The 24,590-nt window shown below is 46.6% G+C and overlaps 1 protein-coding gene across 1 annotated transcript in view; it reads right to left on the bottom strand.

The window, feature by feature from the left end:
• Window positions 1-8,188: 8,188 nt before the first annotated feature.
• Window positions 8,189-24,590, bottom strand: part of LOC120844825 — a gene marked incomplete at its 3' end in the record, with an annotated part of 35,133 nt that continues 18,731 nt past the window's right edge. The window contains exons 3-4 of the mRNA XM_040216777.3: window positions 10,927-11,035; window positions 8,189-8,658 (exon numbers count right to left, since the gene is read on the bottom strand). Coding sequence (XP_040072711.3) covers window positions 8,189-8,658; window positions 10,927-11,035 — 579 coding nt within the window. The remainder of the gene's footprint in view (window positions 8,659-10,926; window positions 11,036-24,590) is intronic.

The following is a 24,590-nucleotide window of genomic DNA, read 5'->3' as shown; positions in this document are numbered from 1 at the left end:
TACTCACGTGCGCGTTTTGCGTATCGCGCGATGTTGACTTTTCGGGCGGATTCCGCCAAAAAACTGCTCTGGCTACGGGTCTAAAAGTATGCACTGACGAATTAGGAATGGGAATAATTGACAAAACGTATTAATCAACGAATAATAGGGTAGCCATTTTGAGAAATAAAGAAACGCAAACACGGCACATTACGCAATAACGCTCTGGATTAAAGAATATTTTTTTCCGTATCTATAGAAGCTAAGGCCTTCAAACTTTGCAGTATGTTTCCCTGCATATAGTTAATTTTTGCGTGAATCATTGTTGTCCTGGTTCGTGGAAGAAATTTACAAGAATTGTTCACACAGGGGCATTTAACTAAAAATGTATTGTTCTGGAAATTATAAAAAAAAAGCCTATCTTTGATATTCATTAAACTCGCTAAAATTAACGTTTATAACATGTACTAACAGAGTAGACAAATGCACGATGCAATATTTGTGTGGCTTTTAAGGTATAAAGCGAGAAACATGGCCAACTTGACACTAACGCGGTTGCCATAAATGGGGCGTGAGCATGCCCGTTCTTCACTAATTCATTTTTATTAAAAAGCGTAAAAATGCTACGGGGTGGTCAAAAAAAGACAAATTGACAGCACAGAGGTGGACGGTAGTTTTGAAGGGAAAATTCCTAACACATTTTCGTACAACCGACCCAAAAATGCTCATGGGACGGAGCGATCGAGGTGAGCCACCCTGTAACATGCTTCGCGGTGCCTGTTTCGACAGCCGGCGTGCAGCGTCTCCGTCTACGCGACGTAAAGGAAGCAACCGGAGCGACTTCGCTAACAGATCAGCCTACAACCTTGGTGGTAACATGATATAGGAACTGGGGCCCGGCAGAACGTGAACCTGCGCCGCCTGTGAGCGCCAATCGATCCGCCGCCGTGGAGAGACGCGCAACGCATGGAAAATAAAAGATACTCAAAACCAAAAAAAATTCTGATTGCCTGAGATTTTTGGGTATTGGGCGTTTTCAGTTAGGATCGAACGACCATGTCCGGTCAACATTTTTTTTTATTTTTACCAAAAGATATATTTTTTACATGTTGTGCAAGCGCAGAAACATATTCATAAGTTTTTTTGCGGAAAATAAGATTTCTTTTGAGGCGAACAAAATCACAAAGTCGCTTTCGGTATTCGGGCACGTTTTTGCGACTTGCACGAAACGGTCTTTTTGGATATTTTTTACAAACTGCTGTCGTCTTAGCCTTAACATTTTTTGTGCAGAGACTCTAAATAAAATAAAAGGAGGTAAACATGCATTATCGATTACGAAGCGATTCAGAGTTTTATGGATCTGAAACTGAAAAGACTGGAAATTCGATTTTTTTAAAAATTATTTCGACGCGTCTGTTCTATATTCGCGTAAATTGTCATTGAAATTGAAAATGGTAACCTTTCTAAAACATACACTGAAATGTAGACATGTTACAGATTTTGCAATAAGTGAAAAATCAGTTTAAAATGATGGCCAGCGTAATGTTTCTTCTACTTTTCACAGATCAAGGCTCATAATCTGTCCTATCAGGCCCCCTAAAAATGTTTTGCAACTTTTTCTTTTTTTTTCTTTTTATTTTACAGGGTTTTAAATATACATAATTGCCGTAACGGGAGTAGAGAAAAACTACAAACTCGCTCGTTCTGTCTTTACAAAGACAGGACGTTGCGGTTTTCAAACAAGGGCAAACAAGGGGTCGAAAAATGTAGGAGGTCTTTGACGAAAAAACACTGTGAGAGGAGTTCGTGAAAAATAAGAATTCATACCAAAAATTACAGGTGAGTTTGCAGCGCAAGTCAAGAATTTAAACACCGATTTCTCGGATCAGTGAATTTCTCAGCCTACCCTTCGTGGGGAGGCTGGGCTCCTGACGACCAGGTGTAAATAGTGATAAGAAAGAGCACATGTTCAAAGTGGTACAATTGAGACTAGTTTAATTAATCAAGATCCAGTGCGCACATTCGGAGCTTGTGGCGTGAATTATTTCGGCCGGAGGCTGACCTGAGTCGGTCACGGCACTCTCCTGGCACTCCGAGGAGGAGCATTTTTTTTCCCCGTTTTGACTTTAGTGGTCACTGTTCGTGTCTTCTCAGAAGCACTGCAAGCTCGCGACCGAAATCTGTTTTTCGCAGCTTAAGCAGACTTTACTTTTAAAGATATATATTTTCTGCGTCTACTGTTCTTGCTAAAAATACCTGTGGTAACGAAGTGTTGCACCGCGTACACTGCCACAAGTGACATGACTTAATTCCACGCACAACGGAAACAGAGTCCCAGTCCTTTGCTTTCATATCCCTGAACATTTTGACGTCAGCTTTCGGCAGTGTTGTACACGTTCCTCAAAAAGAGGAACGGAAGCTCGTTCCTCGTTCCTCTTGATTTTTGGAACGCGTTCCCGGTACAAGTTTCATCTGCGAGAAAGAACTCGTTCCCGTTACAGTTTAGAAAATGGAACGTGTCGTTACATTTACGTTACATTTGTATTTTGCTAATTACAGTATTTAACTAGATCAAATTAAGTGTTTTTTTAGCCTATTTCATCAAATAGCAACATACGAATTTGAATGCCGTGATGGAAGGACACCAGGAGAAGAAAACAAGCGGAAGCGAGGTTCCATTTGTTGATAAGTTCAGTTCTAAATATCTCAGCGTTTTGCTGTATATATGTTTATGGCGAGCTATGCAGACGAGCCAAATGTACTGTTACCCCACATGGCACGAGCGTTTTACAACAACCTCAGACGTTTCAATCTAACAAAGTCCCGTGTTCGAACTTACCAACAGTTGCTTCCCGAATCTGCTGTCAGTGAGACAGACAAGTGGAGAAGGAGGTAGGGCTTTTTGAAGGTCAGTCTTAAAAACCACCAGTCTCTCTTCGTGAAGGTACGACTCGTTGTTCAGTTTGAAGGTGGGAGAAGAGGAGAGGGAAGCAAGGTTAATTTCTTCGCATCTGGCCATGTTTGGGATACAATGGTGCGTCTGATGTCTAGTAACCTGTTCTTTTGGGGTAACTGGTTTCTTGTGAAACTTCAGTGATGGCTGTAGTCGGCCTTAGATTTCTTGGTTTATGAGGATTCGTAGAAGCAAAGAAAGTACCTGAGTTTGAGACGTCCCTTTTTCTGTCTTTTCCTTCCACCAAATGTTTTAGTTTCTGTACCGCAGTCTCGGGCACTGAAAAGAGAATCAATGCTCAGTAGCTCTCCTGTACCCTACTGTTACCAAGCGAGGACCCCACAAAATACCCTCCCCCAACCCAAAAAACAAAAGAAAAAAAAAGCCTAACGAGGTCCTTTTTTCTGTGTAAATATATTGTTTTTATACTTTTCGTTTTAGAATTCCCCTGTTATAAATGAAATAAAAATGACCCCACCTTACGAAGGAAAAGGAACGACGTTCCTTCTTCCGTTCCCGTAAAAATGTAACGAGTTCCCGTTCCAGTTCCATTGATGCAAACTGGAACGGCGGCGTTCCTTCGTTCGTCCTAAAAGGAACGCGTTCCAGGAGGAACGCCGTTCCGTACAACACTGGCTTTCGGGAGATGGATTAGTTTCGCGTTCGGCTGTTTAGTGTTCAGTGGCGCAACCACCTCTGACGCCGACTTGATCACCGACTTAGAGGCCGTTGGAGGCCGTACAACGTTGTCTGGTGCTTGACCAGGGTGTAAAATAGACAGGTGGGGAAACGAGAGCCCAATGAGCGACCGGATTGTGTCCCCCTCGGGTTTCTCTTTTTCTGTGGCGCCATCTATGTGGAGCACCGCGAACTCTGGCTCAGGGTAGGCGACCGGTGGCGACCTGCTAAACTGACGGAGATGGTTTCTCGTAGATTTTCAATGGAGGACTGTCGTGCTCTTGGTTTATTTTGCGCACTCTCCCATAGAGTTCCACGCAAATCCGATTCCGATTTTTTTTCTCTCGCCGCAGCGCCATCTGTCGCAAATCGGGGGTACCCGCAAGCAGACGTGTACACAATCCGGTCACGGCGCTGCGGTAGGCTTCTATGGGCCGTTTCCCCACCTGCCTATCTTACACCCTGTGCTTGACACGACAACCGATTCAATCACAGGCACTCTCGCCATGTCAAGCTGCGGAATAAAATACATCTCGCTGACGTGTATTTGTGGCTCTGCAGCTCGTTTAGTTGGTATTTGTTCTTAAAGTGGTTTGCTGCACCATCATTTACGTAGCTCACATCAGCATTCCAAAATTGAATTTCACGACTCTCCCAACCATTATGTTATAAATGAACTTACAAAGAAACTCTATCAATCACAATTATTTTTTTTTTATGTATCTTTATTTTTTCCACGTCGTGCGGCCCTCCACGGCGGGGGATGTATTGGCGCTCACAGGCGGCGCATGTTCAGGTTCTGCTGCGCCCTACTTCCTATATCATGTTACCGCCAAGGTTGCCGGCTGATTTGTTTACAAAGTCGTTCCAATTGCTTCCTTCACGTGGCGTAGACAGAGACGCTCTCCGCCGGCTGTTGAAGCAGGCACCGCGAAGCATGTTACAGGGTGGTGCACTTCGATCGCTCCGGCCCTTGGGCATTTTTAAGTCGGTTGTACGAAAATGTATTAGAAATTTTTCCTTCAAAACTGCAGTCCACCTCTGTGCTGTCAATTTATCTTTTCCTGAACACCTCGTGGCATTTTACGCTTTTTAATAATAATGAAATTGTGAAGAATGGGTATGTGTGCGCCCCATTTATGGCAATTACGTCAGCGTCAATTTGAGCATGTTTCTCGCTTTATAACTTATAAGCCATATTTTTGCATCATGTTTTTGCACACCCTGCTAGTTCATATTATAAACGTTAATGTCCGAGAGTTTAAAGACTATTAAAGATGGCCTTTTTTAAAATGCTTTTCAAAATAGCGAATTTTTAGTTAAATGACCCTGTGTGAGCAATTCCTGTAAATTTCTCCCCCTAACCAGGACAATATTTCACGCAAAGATGAACTACATACAGGACAACAGGCTGGCAAAGTTTGAAGACCTTAGCTTTTAAAGATATGGAGAAAAATATTCGTTGATCCAGAGCATTATTGGGCAATGTGCCTAGCTTGCAATTTTTTTTTTCTAAAAAAAAAAACGGCCCTAATACTTTGTGACTAATACATTTTGTCAATCCTTCCTAGGCCTAATTTGTCAGTGAATACTTCTAGACCGGCAGCCAAAACAGGTTTTTGGGTAGGTAGGTAGGAACGTTTATTTCACTTTTTTGCATTAAGAAATGCTGCGGTGAAAGGGTTTAGGGTACAGGAACGGGGGACAGGGGGCCTCCATTCCTCTCTGTTGGCCCGGTTGGTGCGACGGCGTCAGAGGATAGATGTACAGTAGGCTCAGGCCTGGTGTCTTGCCTGGGCTCAGTGGTGGAGAGCTGAATGCCTTGAAGTTCCGTGCCGACAGGGGGAGCTGCAGGGTCCTGGATGTACGCGAGCAGCGATCGCCAGAGTTCGATTGAAAATTGCTAGCTCGAGAAGCATTCGGGTAGTGGCCCGTGTCCGATCGCTGCAACGACGACAATAGCCGAGCCATAACAATGTCTGGAACTCAGCAGGCGAGAGCGTCGGCCTACGGATCCCTATGTGGCGGGTTCGAATCCCGGCCAAGGTGCCCGCAATCTGACGGAGGCTTATTGCGGAGAAGACGCCGTGTAACCGAGCTTTCGGTTGCACGTCAAAAGATCCCCAGGTGGTCGAAATTAATGCTCAGTCCTCCGCTGGGGCGTGCCAGATGCCCGTCGTTGGTTTGGCACGTAAAACCTCCAAATTTGACTTTGTCTGGAACTCAGCGCGTGTCCTGAGCTTTGCCAACCCCAGCGCATGGCTATGATGAACATTGGCGGTATATAATCGGCTCCAGATCACGTGGCCGCTTGTTCTGGCTGCGAGTTGAGGGGGTGAACGCTGCTCGTTTTTCTTTAATTTTTTACTGGGACTTCTATTGCGTGGGGTGAAAAGCGAACACGAGTTTCATAGGTCATTAACGTCAGGGATCCATTCTAAGCGGTATTTGCGCAAAGCACAAAAATTGTTGCATCACCCCTTTAACCAGCTTCGAGCAAACGGGCCCTGGGAGGATCGGTGCCGAGTAGGCTAGCGCACACCAGCTCGGAGCACGTGGAGTGAACGCTCGCGTTGCAGAACCCAGGGATCCTGGGTTCAATCTCCACCGCTGCCCGTTTTGATCTTGATGAGCATTGTACCGGCGTGCGGTCGTGTATCCCTACTGCGTGGTGCACGTTAAAGACCCCAGGCTAGCGGTTGTACTGCACTGCCTAAATTTCACATCTACAACCGGGAGACACGTCACCCGTTGAGGCAGACCAAGTTCTAGGCTGCATAAAGATTCACTTGTTAAAGAAAGAATAAAGAAAAAGGACGGACAATTACGGACATCTTTCTACTTTCAACATGTAGCGTTTTTTATTAGATGTTGGCGTCGCGATCGGTGGACCATGAGGGAAAGAGGGGAATGAAAGGAAAAGTGAAAGAAGGGAGGGAGAGGAGGAGGGAAAGAAGGAAAGGAGGGATAGAGGGAAAGGGGGAAGGAAAGGAAAAGTGAAACAAGGAGAAAGAGGAAGGGGAAGGTCGATGTACGATGAGAAGGGGGGGGCCGGCTTGAGAAACTCAGGAAGTTGTTAGCCCGATAAGATTGGGCAGGGGGGGGGGGGGGCGAAGGGGAGTCATCTTGAGACACAAAGCGGCGCCGCATAGCCGCATTGTCTTTGTCAGTGAGCAAGGGCACCCGCGGGCCCGCGTCAAGGCCGCCAGTTGGGGTCGCAGGTAAGCCGCCTCCCTCTCCGAAAGGAAAAGCGAGGGAAACGAAATGTTTTGAGATGCCTGCTGCATGGCATATGCTTCAATTATCTCGTGCCCGTAGCGGTCTCTATTTGAGCCCAGAATTCGTACGTTGTGAAACGGGCTCACACGAAGAGCATGCGCCTCTATGGCGGAGAATGGGATGCTGGGACTGAATGTCTTCTTTTTTTTTATTTCCCTGTCGTGCTCGCCGAGCCTGTCATTCACGCAGCGACCCGTTTTATCAATATACTCGGCGCCGCACGACAGGGGGATTGAGTACACGCGACAAGTTGCTCAGGGAATGAAGCCTGTTTTGTGTTTTTTTGCACACCCTGCATGTGAACGGCGGTGGGGGTCGTTCACGAGGTGGCACATGGAACCTTATCGGAACCGGCATGATAAGGCCACATCGACGTCGTACGGGCAGGCCGCAGCCCTCTGGCGATGTGATATGTTCTGGTGGTAAGGGATTACTGCGAATTTTTTTGGTCGAGGTGGTCCGGTGCGGTCGGGGTGAGGCTGGGAGATCAGAGATTTTAGGGATGCCGTAAGGAGGTCGCGTGGATAGCCCGCCTTCTGGAGGCGACAGATTTGGGCAGTTAAGCTGGTCTGAGAAAAGTGGGGGCAAGATTTGGCACGGGATGAGGAAAAGAGGGATCTTACAATCGCGGACTTCACAGTTTTTGAATGGTTGCTTCCGAACAGTAGCACGGGCTTCTTGGACCGCTGCTGGAAACCCCAGCAGAGTCCATTGGATTTGGTGTTCAGGCGCAGATCGAGGAACTGTAATTCCCCGTCCGAAGGGTCTTCTTTGGTGAACTTGAGGCCTTGGGAGTGGGTTGAGAAAAAGCTCGCAGGAACGCCTCGAGTGTGATTCCAGTTGAGTTTTGAAACTTAGCCACTCCGCATTGCCTGACAGCCCGTTCAATGTAAGCCACCAGAACCATCACGTCGAGGCTGTAATACATGTCGGTGACATCTAGGAAAAACATGGCGACGTCTGGCCCAGCTGAGTGAAGTTCCCGGAGATATAGAAGAACCTCGAGGGAACATTCGACCCGGAAAGGCTGATCGAGAGGGACGGCTGTCAAATGTGTCTGAAGGAAGAGGGCCAGCAGCCGCTCTTTAATACAATGCCTCCGAAAGGTGTGTTCTGTTTGCGCGTTTTTGCCGTGAAGAAAACCCGCAGGTACTGATCCGATGGTTTTGACACTTTGTTGAGAAAAAAGGTGAGCTCGTTGGCTTTGCAGATAGTTTTAGCCTCTGTGCGGAAAGACCCCGATGGTCTGGACTTCATTTTCTTGAAGTTTTTGTCAAAAACTGCACCCAGTCTGTTGTTGAAGTCCCCGGCGGTCATAACAACGAACACACCCATCCTGTCAGACTCCAGGAGTTTCAGCTCTGAACGCCTGAGCTCGTCAACTACCTCCAAAAACTCCAGTTTTGAAGGTGGAGCCCTCCCGTATCTGCACGCCACTCGCAAACCCGTCGCGAGGAAATCCTGTCGTTCAAGTTCAGGGATTTTTGAGGCGACCTGGTGGACAGTAGCCAGCTGGTCAATTCGCGACAGCTCATACGCGGGGGCAAACTTGGGACCTCTTGAGAGAACTGCCTCAGCTTGTGCCGAAAGGGTGGTGTCGGAGAGGTTGATAGAAGGGACCAGCGCGGGGTTCTGATTAGCTCGCTTTTTTGCGGTTGCGTTGGAGAGGATAAGCTTCCAAGAAGACTCCAGGAGAAGGTGGGCGGGCTTGTTGAGAAAGACATAGGAGGGATGAGTGGCGAAGTTAGTACCGAAAGTAGCCGTCATGACCCTATTGAAAAAAACAGCTTAAGCTGGTCCCAGCTTCAAGCTGGGTTATTGCCCCAGCATGCCCAGCTTGGCATGGTGGTCATGCTGGTTGATCTGGTCATACTGGTCATGCTGGTTTATCTGGTCATGCTGGTTGATCTGGTCCCAGCTTCAAGCTGGGTTATTGCCCCACCCTATGGGAAAAACCGGCATGAAAATCAAACTGGCCAAGCTGGTAACTAAGCTGGTCAATGTGGTAGTCAAACTGGGTTAACTCGCAATCAAGCTGGTTTAAGCTGGGCAAGCTAGAATTTAAGCTGGTCAGTCTGGTTTAAGTAAAAACCATCATGGTCTCACTAGAATCTGGTTTTAGATTCAATCTGGTGTAGCTAGGAGCCAGTCTGGTTTTAACTGGTCAAACTGGTTTTCCATGGAGCCAATGTGGTCAAGCTGGGAGACAAGCTGGTCATGCTGGGAGACAAGCTGGTGAATCTGGTCGGACTTATGATCGTGGTGGTCAAGCTGGTCATGCTGGGAGCGCGCACGCCAAGGTCGGCTAGAGATAGCCGAACTGGCATTGCTGGGAGCGCGCGCGCCAAGGTCGGCTTAGGCTGGAACGAGGCCACGTCTTGTTCTTTGTCCTCTCGTTTTTGGTAGACGACCGGGCGCGTCAGGCGCGCTGCAAGCTACCTTTGTGTGCGAAAAGAGAGAGAGAGAGAGAGAGTGGCAGGAACGGAGAATTTGCGACGCGTTTGGCCATCTTGGACAGATTTTCGAAGGGACGGCTGTGTGCGCGTTGTTTGGAGACTAGTTGAATGACGGTGCAAGCGAAGCGGGTTTTGAGGAGACAGCGAGCGGCAGTCCGTTCAGTGCGGGAAGATGTCGGACGTCCCGACTGAGGCGTCGCTTCGTGTCTTCGAACGTGTGTGTGCTCAAGAATGACGGCGGTGCCCAGGAGTGTCGCCAATGCCATCCAAGCCACACGGATTTCCTCGCCTCTGCCGACCACGCAAGTTGCCGCTTCGCTCCCATCACTGGCGGGACCCAGGTTCACTTTTGTCATCCGTGTAATATCTTTCGTTTGCTATTGCCTGTTTTTGGCGTGTGTCTAGTATTTTTCGTGTTGAAAGATAAGCAATCTGGTTTTATTAACATTGTATGCTTTGCACCGAGAACCACTGTCTGGTTCTCTTCAGAAAAGACAACTCGGCATCCAATTTATTATTTTCGTACTCGCGGCCGCCTCACATGAACACGGATGCTACATATCCTCGGCGCTGACACAGTACTAAGCGACGCACATACAGTGGTTCTCGGTGCAAAGCCAAGAATGTTAATAAAACCAGATTGCTTGTCTTTCAACGCGAAAAATACTAGACACCCGCCAAAAACAGGCAGCAGCAAAAGAAAATGCTACACGGATGAGAGAGGCGAACCTGGGTCCCGCCAGTGATGGGGGCGAAGTGGCAACTTGCGTGGTCGGCAGAGGCGAGGAAATCCGTGTGGCTTGCGTGGCATTGGCGATACTCCTCGGCGCCACCGTCATTCACGAGCACACAAACGTTAGAAGACACGAAGCGACGCCTCAATGGGGACGTCCGACATCTTCCCGCACTGAACGGACTGCCGCTCGCTGTCTCCTCAAAACCCGCTTCGCTTGCGCCGTCGTTCAAGTAGTCTCCAAACAACGCGCACACAGCCGTCCCCTCGAAAATCTGTCCAAGATAGCCAAACGCGTCTCAAATTCTACGTTCATACCACTCTCTCTCTCTATTTTCTCGCACACAAAGGTAGCTTGCAGCGCGCCTGACGCGCCCGGTCGTCTACCAAAAACGAGAGGACAAAGAACAGGACGTGGCCTCGTTTCAGCCTAAGCCGACCTTGGCGCGCGCTCCCAGCAATGCCAGTTCGGCTATCTCTAGCCGACCTTGGCGTGCGCGCTCCCAGCATGACCAGCTTGACCACCAGGATTATTAGTTCGACCAGATTCGCTAGCTTGTCTCCCAGTATGACCAGCTTGTCTCCCAGCTTGACCACATTGGCTCCATGGAAAACCAGTTTGACCAATTAGGACCAGACTGGTTCCCAGCTACACCATATTGAATCTAAAACCATATTGTAGTTAGACCATGCTGGTTTTTACTTAAAGCAGACTGACCAGCTTAAATTCTAGCTTGCCCAGCTTAAACCAGCTTGATTGCCAGTTTGACTGCCACATTGACCAGATTGACCAGCTTAGTTACCATCTTGGCCAGTTTGATTCTCATGCTGGTTTTTCCAGTAGGGGAGGCATGGGACGGACCTCTGCATCACCAGGATCTCCTGCGATAACTCCTCTCGTGCAATCTGCATCACTCTGTAGTTCGCCGCCCAACGCGTCGAGGAGAATTCAAACACCTGATGTATCGGAGGGTGGGTGATAGTTTTGCGAAGGCAGGGACCGAGGGTTCTCAGGCGTAGGCGAAGGAGGAAGTTTTGACACGAATATTGAAGCTCGAAGGAAGGTGACAGAATCAAATTCCGAGGGCCCGACGCTTGGCACATCCGTACGTGACGAACACATGGCTCTCAAAAGTAAGACATAGTTGAACGTGAGCGCGTTGGTTTTGATAACTTGTTACAGAAAGAGTAACCAAAAAGGACGGACAAGAACGGACATCTTTCTACTTTCAACAACATGTGACGTTTTTTATTAGATGTTGGCGTCGATATCGGTGGACCATGAGGAAAAGGGGAAAGGAAAGGAAAAGTGAAAGAAGTGAGGGAGAGGAGGGGGAAGGTCGGGGCTGCAGGAGAGCGAGTATTTGTGAGCCTAGTACGACAAGAAGGGGGGGGGGGGGTCGACTTGAGAAACTGTAACAAAAAACCAATGCGCTCACGTTCAAATATATAAAGATTCACACAACCCAATCTTTTTCCCACCCTTGCCCGTTTCAATCTGAGTGAGCATCGTACCAGCGTGCGGTTATGGAACACTATTGCGTGATGAAAGTTAAATACGTAAAACCTGAATCGATATACTGCACTGGATTTCGTCTCCAACGAAGACACCAGACTCTCTCTGGGTTGATTAACTTCCCGATGCCTAAAGATAAACACAACAGAATTACAGTTGATAGCTCCCCGTTGGTCTGCAATTTTCAACGTTGCAAAAAAAAAAAAAAAAAAAGATATAACGGGTTTACTAGTGACCGACCCGATGTTCTTCAAATTTGTCGCGAAGCTGGCACATACCTGCGATCAGCTTAGACCATTCTTCGTGATGCCTCAATGTAGATTATCACTGCCGCAAATTACATCGCACTCCATTATTATTATCATCACTAAACCGGGCCTCACAGGCATTCATTGTACGTGCTGCCTGTCTCTCTGTGGCGCCTGCGCTTACGAGAAAAGAAAAAAACAAATAGATGGGTACCTAATAAATAATATTTTGGTTTTATGCGTTACATCAGTGAGAGGGGTCGTGTTCCTTGATGTCACGTGGAAAAGATCGATGCTCGCAAGTGCTGCCGAAACAATATTTTGACGAACAGTAAGAATAAATGACATGCGTAATAAGGTGTTTAAATGCCCTTAACCACAGTTGCGTGTTAGCGCGTTTGATCGCGCTGCGCCGAGAAACGGAAAGAAGTCTCCAGCAAAACTTTGCTTTGTATGAAGCATGGAATTCAATTCAAGGAGTAGCGTGGCGCGCGATACAGGACGCAAGGATATCCTGATTTTTCGCAGCCGCAACGCAGTCAATGTTGTATGCGTTACCGAAAAAAAGTAACTAAATACGTTACTCGTTACTTGCAAATAAAGGTAACACGTTACCGACCTACGTTACCTCAAAATAAGAGGAACGCGTTACCGTTACCGTTACTGATAAAAAGTAACGCACGTTATTGTTGCGTTACTTTTTATTCACGAACAAAAGCATTTGCTGTTTCGACGTTTGCTATGTGCGTAAGCGCCATAGCTAAAATATGTCCATGCGGAAACTTAATTACCCTCTCTTTTTTAGGGTTTCACCCAAATAGTTACAAGAAAAAACGCGGAGGTATTTATGAAGCTGATTTATAGCATGGCAAACGGGGAAGGGAATGACACGAAGGTGTTATTCTCTTTCCCAGCGGGAAGCGAAACGCAGGCTTCGACGCATGAATCTCCCAAATCCACCCGAAGCCGGACCTCTTTGGCCTTCCAGCCGAGGTGACGGCGGGTCGAGGTCAATGAGCCGCGGGAGAAAACCAGTGACAGGTGGCGTGTGACGTCAAATCTGACGAGCAGCGACGTCAAAGAAACGTGGAGGACAGCGGCATTTTTAGAGCGCATCTCTTAGGGGCCCGTTTCCGGCTTGAGCGGCGTCGGCGTCGCCGTCGCCGTCGGCGTAACCGCGTGGTGCATTATGGGTAAATTTCCCCGCTAAATCTAGCGGAAAAATTTCCCCGCTAGATCTAGCGGAAAAATTTCCCCGCTAAATTTAGCGGAAAAAGTTCCCCGCTAAATCAAGCGGAAAAATTTTCCCCGCTAGATTTAGCAGAAAAAATTCTCCGCTAAATCTAGCGGAAATATTTTCCCGCTAAATCTAGCAGAAACATTTCTCCGCTAAATCTAGCGGAAAAATTTCTCCACTAAATTTAGCGGAAAAATTTCTCCGCTAAATCTATCGGGAAAAATGCCCCGCTAAATCTAGCGGAAAAAATTCCCCGCTAAATGAAGCGTAAAAATTTTTCTGGGGGGTCACGTGACCCCCCAAGGTCACATGACCCCCCCCCCCCCCCCGCCCCGAGAACAAGTAACCCTCAGTACCCTTCCCTCCTCCTCCTCAAGATCTGCGCTCCAATTCGGTGTTACAGGGAGTTGTAAACGGCTTCCATTTTTTTTACTAAGGAATTTATGACTAGACACTTAAAAACACACCAAAAAAAATTAAAATTTAATTTTTTAAAGTTTTAGGAAGTAAAGTAACGTAACGTAATTTCGTTACACGTTACTCAAAATAAGTAACGTAAGTACGTTACCCGTTACTTCTTTGGAAAAGTAACGAGAACGTTACTACGTTACCAAAAAAAGTAACGCGTTACCGGTAACGCGGTGACTTGTACCGCGTTACCGCCAACACTGAGTCAAACACACCCAAACGCTCGCAAAAGCGTTGCCTCTGGTTACCGCGGCCACGGTGTACTGCTCCTGGTGCGCGTTGCAGGGCATGCTTGAAGTGTAAGAGCGCGGGCTCCCGGTTGCACTGCCTCTCTGGGCAGTTTCGGGATCGCTAAGCTCATGACCAAGTCAAATGAGAGGGAGCAATAAAAACAACCATCGACAAGCCTCAAGCAAATGAAGCACGTGCGCGAATGTATGTGCAGGCTTGCAATAGCTCGTGTTTTCTTCAAAAGCACCGGGAGATAACAAGCCTGTCAAAGATACCTTTGCGTGCGTGTTGTTGTTCGTGAAAATGGGAAAAGCCCGCGCGTAAATATTATCCACCCATAACTGGGGAAAGACTCGCACGGGCTGGGGAGAAAGGAGTGAAAGAAGAGGGAGGAGAAGGGTGCTGTAAGCCAGTTTCGATTTCTGTCTATTAATCTGAGTAGTTCCCATGCTGACTACCAGGTGCGACTGTCTGTATATAGTTTTATGCCACGCGCATCGCGTGACACGTATGCTTGGATTCCGGAACTTAAAGATGTTTCCGATGTCTCCTTGAGCAACGTTACTGGAGCAAGCTCAGTTTCACAGCTTCCTATTCTCGCCTGCAGAGGTGAGTGGCCCAGGTGGCGGCCACGAGAACTGGCGGCGCTGCAGTCGGATCTTGCTTCCCTATCACGCGCGTCTTCTGCTACCACTGCGTTGAGACCTTCCTTTTCTTTCTCATTTCTTCCTTTTTTTCCATGTGTATAATAGCAAAAAAAAAAAAAAAAGGATAAAGGTGAAGTGTAATGGCCCGTTCACACGATGCATTTTTCTGGCGCATCTAGTGTCGCGAAACGTAGTATTGAGAAATGGTTGCGCCGTCTGAACGAGTCCGAAAAGGACGCGCGCATCTGAAAAAAGTTGCGCGCACACCTCGCTTCTGGAGCGAGCTTTTGCTGAAACTTTGCCGAGTCCTGTCAATCACTCTGAGGGCGCCGCCAATGGCCGCTCAGAAACGCTCTCACGTGGCCTTTGAGGGGGGACCGAGCTGTTTGAGAAGATCACTTCACTGCCGGTGTTGTAGCCGAGCCAAATCCGAAAAAAAAAACAACGAAACCACGAACGATGGATACTGCCGGCGCTTCCGCAAGCACGTCAAGCACCACTGAAGGAAATGTGAGTAGCATATCGGAAAAAAATCCAGCGATGGAAGAAGACGTAATTGGTGATGATGATAATTCGCGTCTATTTTAAGTCATAATTAAGAAATAAAACCTTGAGACAAGGAAACAAAAAGGGACGTACACAGTACCGTCTCAAAACCAGCACAGCGTACAGCCTCTCATTTACTTCAACAACAGTCATCTTCATTGTCAATTTCCATCCAAATTATACATATTCAACAGTAAATAAAGCAAATGGCAGTAAACGACAGTTCAACAACTAGTAAATGCCAATTTAAGAGTAAATTATGTAAATGTCGGTAAATGAAGGTTTTATTTCTTAATTATGATTGTTCACCAGCTCGACTGCGTTTTGACTCTGAGAATGTGGCGGAAGATGGAGAACACGACGGCTGAATGGCTAAAGGTAATGATGATGATGTTGGCTTTCAACTGAAGCGCCACTTTATGGTCAACACCCAAACTATTTTCGCGAGTCTAAACGTCATCGTTGTTGCACGTAAAGCGGTACGTGTGAACGAGCACATTTTGCGAAACTTGAGTGTCGCGAAACTGTTGCGCGCCTAAAAGATGCATCGTGTGAACAGACCATAGTACACCACAGGGATCAGAGTCAGCGCATCGTGGGTGTTCTTTCTTTGAGTGTTTGAGATTTATTTTCGTGCGCGTCTGTCTCCTTGCGCTGTGAAGTGTTAATATGAATCAACAACTCGCCCAAGCTCAAGAATTACTATTCAAACTTGGCGGGCTATACAATCCGGAAGCAAGACTCGACTGCAGCGCTGCTAGGTCTCGTGACCGCCACTGAGCCCACGTCGCAGGCGGAGCTGTAAAACTGAGCTTGCTCCAGTAGCGTTGCCCTTGAGTAGCCAGCCTCCCATTTCATCGAACGATACAACATTTGGCAACGAGAAGATGGGATCATAGGAATGAAGACGATGACGTCGAGTGCTTCAACTACTGTGGGGAAGCTTCCGGAGTTCTGCCCAGACTCAGGTGACATCGATGTGTATCTTGAGCGGTTCGAGCTGTATGCAGTGGCGAACGATGTTGCCAAAGGCAAGACGCTGCTCGTTCTTCTTACCGTGCTCGGCGAGAAAGCCTACGCTCTGCTGCGCCAGTTAAATTTACCGAAAACGCCGACGGAAACCGGATATGAGGAGGCGGTTGTGGTGCTACAAAAGCACTACGCTCCAAAACGATTGGTCGTCACGGTACGTTACCATCTCATCGACGTGACCAGGGTCCCGAAGAAAGCAACTCGGACTTTGTCATCGCTCTGAAGACATTTGCAACCATTTGCGCCTTCGGCACTTTCCTGGAGGAGGCGTTACGAGACCACTTGATTGCCGGGCTCCGAAGCGAACACATTCGCTGCCGTCTGCTTGCCATGGAAGATAAGGACGTCACGTGAGAGGGCATTTTCACTGTGGCAACAGCCCTGGAAGCCACAAACAAGGACACCAAAGAGATACTTTTTGATAACATAGAATCTAAAAATGTTCACGTCGAATGGCTTCCCAGGAGACTTCTCGGGTCCGGATGCACTGTTACTCCGCAACAAGCAGGCTCTCTTGGGATGACAAGAAAAAACCCAGCGCCCTGAACGCTGTTAGAACCAGCACTCAGGAGAGTTGAAAAGCCTGTCAAGCGCTCGCTACCGGGACAGGCCGCTTACTTACGGTGGCTTCATACCTGTCTGGTCGATGCATCTTCCAGCCACCCATAATAGAGATCAGTGGGCGGATGTCACTTTTACTCGTGTGATGCAGGTCCCTGCAGGTTCCCATAGGTTGCAAACTGCTAGCCCAACTGAGTCAGGCCTGCAGCCCTGCGGGGAATGTCAATTAGACTTTTTTAGATAGGGACAGCCATATTTTTCTGTACCTGAAAGAAGCTCTAACACAGAGCAAACAAAATTATTGGCCTTTTTTTAATGCCTCTTTTTCTTCAGATGAGAACACACATACAAGTCTTACGCTATTACACATTCAGTGGTGCGGCTTAATTTATGATAAGCACTTTTTCTATATATACCTTCGAGCTTTTAGAGAAAAGATTCGATATAATGGGTCGGACATAAATGGTTGCTATGAACTATCCTATATATTTACACATTATCTGATATCATAAAAGCACTAGAGCAGGGTAGGGGTGTACTGCATCAATTATAAATTTCTAACCAATTAAAAGTTGCCATTTATTTACTTTATTAGTATTGGCTATTATTCTTTGACAAAGAATAATTGGGCGAGTTGGTACGTTGGTAGTCTTTAAACTCCATCGAATATTCAGGTCCTTTTAACATTTTTTCATGCTTTCGCTTTTTCTAACTGCTCTGCCTTTTGTAGCGGCTTTCGCCGCCACTAAAAAACGTGACATCCAAACTGACTTTATTCACAACACACAATCGCAAACTTGGAAAGCGTGCCGCTTCGGCATACGCAAAGAGAACGCCCGTCTTTACGGCACAGGCATCAATCAGTACGGGCAAGAAATCATGCTGCTCGCTCTTGTAACGTTTTTCTCGCTCCCGCTTTATGAAACAAATCGTTGGCGAGAGACTGTTGGGACCACACGTCAGAACTAGCATGACCTGTAATTGCTTGAACTGCCGTCAGACTGTACTTGAACGCTCCGCAAAAGCGTCGTCGGGCGACCGTCGTAGGAACGGCGCCCAGGACAGGCCCGCGGCTGGCTTTCGGTTCCGCCGCACGTGAATCTTTCTCACACTGCGGAGACAGCCATAAATTTTGAAAATACGCTGTTCTCAAATAACGAAATAAAACCGGGTAGAGCATAGTGAGAGTCAAGCATAGCTTAGCAAGCACACGGTACAAGACAAAGTTTGAAACAGCAGCGCACTTCGCAGAAACAAAAAAAAAACTTCCTCACCTTCGCTTGCGCCAGTCGGCCATGACTGTCCGCCACTTCCGACGCTGCGTCTCACAGATCTCAGTAATCGACTGCTATTATTGAACACGAAATTCGTAAGTAAGCTATGTAAAATATCCGCTAAAACGGCTAAAGCGTAAAAAGGAAGCGATGCTCGAAGCCTCCGGAACTCCAACGGCGGCCGAACGGAAGCTGATTGCAATAGCGATGGTCTTGCGCAGTTTTCAGAAGTCTCTTGTTTTTGTTCTTTGTGTTTTTCAAGACAAAACTAAGCGAATCAATATATTAATAATAATAATGTCACTTTATTAAATTCGTAAAAAATTGTCAAAGCGTTTAGTCTATCTTAGATTTTATCTAAACTTTCGGTTTTCTTTTTCAGTGTAAAACCGCAACCATCTCAAGCAATTTCTCCCTTGTCGCCAAGGCTATTTTGATTCATCAGCGCATGCTTGCACCGCTGGGATTTTGGCTTTTCTGGAAGGATCGGCTCTCGCGGCACATAAATAATGAGGGCAACCTCATGTTTTTAAACAATGAGCGTGCACGTTTTTTTCTTTGACGAGGGAAAAACACGTTAAATTTACGTCGATTTTTTACAGTGTGGAACTCTCGATCGACGGTGTTGTTCGTTGTTGCAATTGTCAATCTCTTTTCACGTGAATTGAGATGTCTTAGAGTTCTGAAAGATAAATCTACAACATGAAACACTTTCGGTGAAAGCTTGAGGTTGTTACATGAAGGCGCTGATTTCTCCAGCCAATTTCAGAGCGAGCTTCCATTCATAACATCACTTCGCTTACGCGGCTCAGAAGTTGACTTGCGCTGCATGCGACTATGCAAGGTGGAGCGTCTTATGTCCCCATTATTAGCCGTGGTTTCTTTTGCCTCTCGTCCTTTTGATTGCTGTGGATGCATATATCTGAAACAGCGTATAGTGCGCTGAGACCTGCATTACAAAAACACCGGAATATCCTGCAAACGTAATTTGTCTACTAGCCTATGAGGCAGCACGCTTGTGGCGGTGCACTTTGAAAACAAAGTCATGTGCATGCGTTTTCATCATCAGCATTAGACACTAGGTGCGATTGCCCTCGATCGCCTAGCTTCCGAATAGTACTAACAGTTTTTTTTACAGTAAACTTTTATTCTTTAATAAAGGTAACAAATACAACTCAGGCAAAATAAAAGCTATCTTTGCAATAAAAGTAGACTTTTCAATTCCTAAATTTATGGAAATGACTAGCTAAAATAATTATTGACAAGTTAGATAACGCTACTTTCCGTGGCGTACAATGTAGCTAATTTTTCTATTTGCGCTTTTTTTAGGCGTTAAGTCCATGTTGCATTTGCGACGTAAGTATGCTATGACAGTGCCGGTCGTTTCTCCGGGGAACTTTTGGATCACGTGGTCTGCAGTGAAATGAGAAATGAAGCATCCCTTGGTCACGTTATGTCAGCTATACCCGGTGATATTTTTTTATCAACTGGTTTCAGGAAAATTGGGGGCTCACTGTCATGTTGATGCACTCTTCATGTGTGTCGTGCGACTCGGGGGACATTACATGGGTGAATAACCGTAGCAACATTTTTTTAAGTAATTAAAATCCGTAAATTTACTTTTTTATTATTGCTGTTTTAGAGGCAGTCGTTATTAGAGCCTAACACAATCAAAACTATTCACGAAACAGCAAGGGGCTTTTAGATGTTTATTTATCGAATTTCGCACTTTTTTCTCTCGATTCAAGAGCCACACGCGGCAGGGGCGGGCAAAGTGGAGAGTGACTTAGCGGTTTTGACATGGCATATCGGTGATGGCATGTTTGTTTGTGTTAGCGAGAACTTCTCATACTGAAGTTCTATGCATTATTTAATTTTCTAGTGAAGTTACAACCCTCATAAAGTGCTGTCGCATTCAGCATGAACGAAGTTGCACACAGCGTGCCTTTGGTGGTGCTCCAGCATCATACTTCCAACGGTTTGATTGAAGGGAATACGTAAGAATAGCATCCTGCGCTCTGTCCAGCGCGCTGTTTTTAATCAGGCGACGAAAGGCAGAGTTTTAGCTATGAATAACCCAGAACTCCTCACCTTTTCGCAAATTGTTTCAGTTGGGCTAGGGTTTATTCATTGCCCCTTTAAAATTGAAAATTCAGCGTGGTCAATCACACTGTCAATTAAAAAAGCTAATTAGGCAACGTGCTGTGACGTTTATTTATTCATCTAATGTCCGCCGAGCCCCACAAATATTCTGTGAAAACGGCATCGGCCTATCTATCGCGTTTTTAGTGTGTTGATGTTAAAAATCGCACTATATATATATATATATATATACCCGTTATTATATTTTAAGTACACCGACTGCAAGCACTTAAAGTAGACCTTTAGTATACTTAAGTGCTCTTTCTGCATACTGATTTTGAACTACTTTTTACCGCGGGCACTATGATTCTACTACATGTACTAGTTTTGTACGGACGAGTATACTTTCAGTCCAGCACCATTTTTACTAGAAGTATACTTCAAGTATACAATCAGTACAAAGACCGCACTGAAAGTATACTTTTAGTATACTTCAGTACACTTCGAGTGTACTGATTTTGAACGACTTTTCGCTAAGGGGTGGGTCATATAAGAGATCCGGCAAATCAGCGTTACGTCCGTATAGTAGTAGAAAGGCGTCTCATCTGTACTTTCATGTTTGGCTGTGTTGTATGCAAATATACAATATGGAATCCATTGGTCCCAGTCTTTCTGGTCAGCACGCACATAGTGGGATAGCATTGAGGCCAAGGTTTGGTTAAGTCGCTCTACGGCTCCGTGGCACTGGGGATGATATGCTGTTGTTTGTAGCTTCCGCATCCTTAGCAATGTGAATACATCCTGGAACAATCTTGATGTAAAATTAGGGTCTTGATCTGTCAAGATTTGCTGAGGCACCCCATGGCGAAGGATTACGAGTTCCACAAATTTTTTAGCAACAGTTTCGGCTGTCTGGTCTGGCATCGCGACGACTTCTGCATATTTGGTAAGGTGGTCTACAAACACCAGAAGAAAACGATTTCCTTCCGTCGTAGTTGGAAATGGCCCCACAATATCTATTCCTGCCCTTTGAAATGGGTGTGCAACCTCTTCGAATACTTGCAGAGGGGCTCGCCTTCTGTTGTGATACGCTTTGTGACGTATGCACGACACACACTGGGCACAGTATAGTTCTGTACCTTCTTTTGCATTCCGTGCCAGAAATACTTTTCTCGGAACCTTTCACTTGTCTTGCCCGTCCCTCGGTGTCCAGAGTAAGGTGTATCATGATATAGTTGGATCATGTAATTTTTAAGCAATTCGGGGACAACAATTCGGTTCTTCACACGGCGTTCTTGCTTCAACGTAGTCTGCTCTCTCCGACAAAGAAGGCCTCGAGAGTCGATAACATAGTATCCGAATGTCTTATCAGGTTGCTCTTCCCACTTGAAGATGAGCGTGATTAACTTTCGGTCCACTAGCTGTGCACCAATAAAACGATCGACATCACAATGTGGTTCATATTGAATAACTTCTCTGACTACAGCTCTGCCTAATGCGTCCGCGTTCTGATTCATTTTTCCAGCCCGATGCTCCACTTCAAAGTTATATTCTTGCAGCAGTAAATTCCAGCGTGATAAACAAGAACAGGGGTCACGGGCGTTCATCACCCATTTGAGTGCACGACAGTCGGTTAACACCTTGAACTTTCTTCCATACAGGTAACACCGGAACTGCTTGACTGCCCAGACTACCGCCAAACATTCTTGGTCCGTTGCTGCTTATTTTGTTCGGCCGAATCCAATTCCCTGCTTGCATATGCAATGGGGTGCTCGTTTCCTTCGAACTCTTGCGTCAACACGGCTCCCAGTGCACTTTGAGAAGCGTCCGTTATCAGAATAAATGGTTTCGAAAAGTCCGGGAACCTCAACAGAGGAGCTTGCGTCAGTTCATGTTTCAGAACCTAAAAAGCCGCTTCAGCTTCAGTGCTCCAGCTGAAAGTGACCTTCTTTGACGTGAGCGCAATCAAAGGTTTGGCTTTTTCGGCAAACTCTGGTATGTGACGCCTGTAATATCCAATAAGACCAAGAAATTGGCGAACTTCTTTGACTGTTGTTGGTCTTGGAAATTCATTAACACACTGCGTCTTTTCTGGATCTGGTCGAACCCCGTTTTTCGACAAAATGTGTCCGAGGTTTAAGAAATTGACATTTTGAGGGTTTTAATTTTAGTCCTGCCGCTTGTAGTCTCCTCAGGACAGTCTCGATATCTTTAAGGTGTTGGTCGAAGCTCTGGCTGAAAATGATGATGTCATCTAGACAGACGTAGCATGTCTTCCCAAGAATGGCGGCCAAAATTGCATCCGCCGTACGCTGAAAAATGGCGGAGCTATTAACCAATCCCATTGGCATCCTTTTCCACTGATAGTGCCCACTTGGTGTATTGAAAGCGGTCTTCTCTTTATCGCTCGGTTCCATCTCTATTTGCCAGTAACCGGCGGCCATATCTACGACAGAGAAGTAGTGTGCAGACCCCAAGAGAGCAAGCGTTTCCTCAATAATGGGCAGTGGGTAAGGATCAACTCGAGTCACTTTGTTCAAATCTCTGTAGTCGATCACAAACATGAAACACCCATCTGCCTTCTGTACCAACAAAGCAGGAGCGCCCCACGGGGATGTGGAGTGCTCAATTATGTCCTTCTCCAGCATTTCTTTTACCTGCTGTTCCATATCTTCTCGCTTTGCACAAGGGATTCTATAGGCTCTTCTGTATACAGGTGCGTCTACTAAGGTTGGCACGCGGTGCTTTATCACATCGCAACGTCCAAGGTCTAGTTTATGAAGAGAGAACGCGCTCTTGTACTTTGTAAGAAGATCTAGGACTGACGTTTTTTCTTTCTTTTGCAGGTGGTCAAGATCAAATTGCTCAGTAGGACGCCACCCTTTTCTTGCCTGTCCGCTGCAATGCAAAACGGGCTCTCCAGTCGACCCTTCGTTCACAATACTTATGAAATCTCCAACTAGCTGATTCTTGGCTACACGAAGTTCCTGTAATGTCAGGTTGGCCATTCTCACCGGTACCTCGCCATCGCTATTGATTCGAACGGCCACATCTGCTCCTAATAGTCCGTGTATACCTATTTCGCTCATCTTTACAACACCATCTCCTGAAATCGGCATCAAATGCTTCACTCTGGCAAGTGCCATTGTCTCCGACATTGGTGGTATTACACATTCTCTCGCAAGAAATACAGGAGAACGTACAATTTCGGTTGATGGTACATCAGATAGTGCGGGGTGATCGTCGTCTTTTCTCCAGTTAAGAATAGGGACGCTTTGCCCTCCTATCCTAAGGATACCCTCCGATGCCAGAATATCTATGCCATACTTTCGCACAACATCTTGGCCGAATATTCCAGCAACTGGAAGCATAACATCGTCCGCGCATGCAAAACAGGGATGTTGAAACGTAGTGGTTCCTATCTTGAAAGGGAAGTCAAAACAACCGTTCGTTTTCAATGGCTTCCCCGTAATTCCAATCAGTTCGGTGTGGGCATGCGCTTCTGAAAGGCTGAAAGGAGCACCTCCCTTAAGATTTCGTAACACAGACTATTTCATGTGCGTTACCTTAGATCCAGTATCGATAATAAATTCGGCCACTGTTGTTCCTACTTGGCACTAAACCATTGGACTGCTCTCACCAGATAATCTAACTAACCCCGCTTTTGTATCGGCTTCCTTCTCGATGGGGTCATTTGAGAGGAGCCGTTCTAGTTTTCCTGACGGCTCCCCGTGACTTGCCCATCTTTTCTTTGACCCCGCCCTTTTCCCGTGTTTCCATCACTTCGAAACATCAAGACCTGACAATTTCGTGCAACGTGGCCTAGTTGTCCACAGTTTAAACACCTGGGAGAGTAACATCTCTGTTTGTAGTTCGAACTACTCTGGTCCCTAGTCTCCCGAGCTGCCGTTCCTTCCTACAGCATTGCTTCGATTCGTTCAAGACGGCTTCGCACTTCTTTAAGTTCAGAGTCATTTGCAGCTACTGTCCGTACCGCTTGGTTTGATGTAACCTGTTGGTCATTCCTCTCCTCCTTATGTGCTACGCTGACAGCCTCCTCAGAGGACTTAGGATCTCTAGAGAGAACAAACCGCCTCACTGGATCTCTTAGGCCATGCACATATTGCGTGAGCATTTGATCTTCCAACAATTCTCTAGCAACGTCCTCCTTCTGTTTGGCCCGTCCACCTTCGTAAAGGACCAAAGTTCGCTGCCCCAGTCTTTGCACACGGGTCGCAAAGGCTCTGACATCCTCATCTGCTTGTTGACGAGCCCCCATAAACTTCTCAAGTCGAGCGCTTCGTGATTCGCTATCGAATCGTCCAAGGAGCAACGGTTTGAAACGAATGATGATGCGACGGATTTCATCCTCTCTTCATGCCACGCGAACTCGTATGCCCTCCCTGACATTTTGCACTTGGCAATTCCTATTTTCTGCGTGTCGTTCCAGCCACCCATCTGTGCGACCTGTTCGAGCACTAAAATAAAATCGTTTACGGAGGTTCCGTTACCATCCCCGGAAAATATGGGCACCATTCCTCCCAGTGCCAGTACAATTGCCCCCAGAGATCCTGTCATTGCTTGCCCATTTCCTTGTCCAGGGCCTGAGGTTGCTTGATTCATTTTCACAAGGCTCGCCAGTAGGAGGGTTGCTCCCACCACTTTAGGAT

Source organism: Ixodes scapularis, unplaced genomic scaffold (assembly GCF_016920785.2).
Source record: "Ixodes scapularis isolate PalLabHiFi unplaced genomic scaffold, ASM1692078v2 PGA_scaffold3__209_contigs__length_174095766, whole genome shotgun sequence".
Classification (NCBI taxonomy): Eukaryota; Metazoa; Arthropoda; class Arachnida; order Ixodida; family Ixodidae; genus Ixodes; species Ixodes scapularis.
The sequence above is the reverse complement of the archived record's forward strand: the minus strand, read 5'-3'. Positions and strand labels throughout refer to the sequence as shown.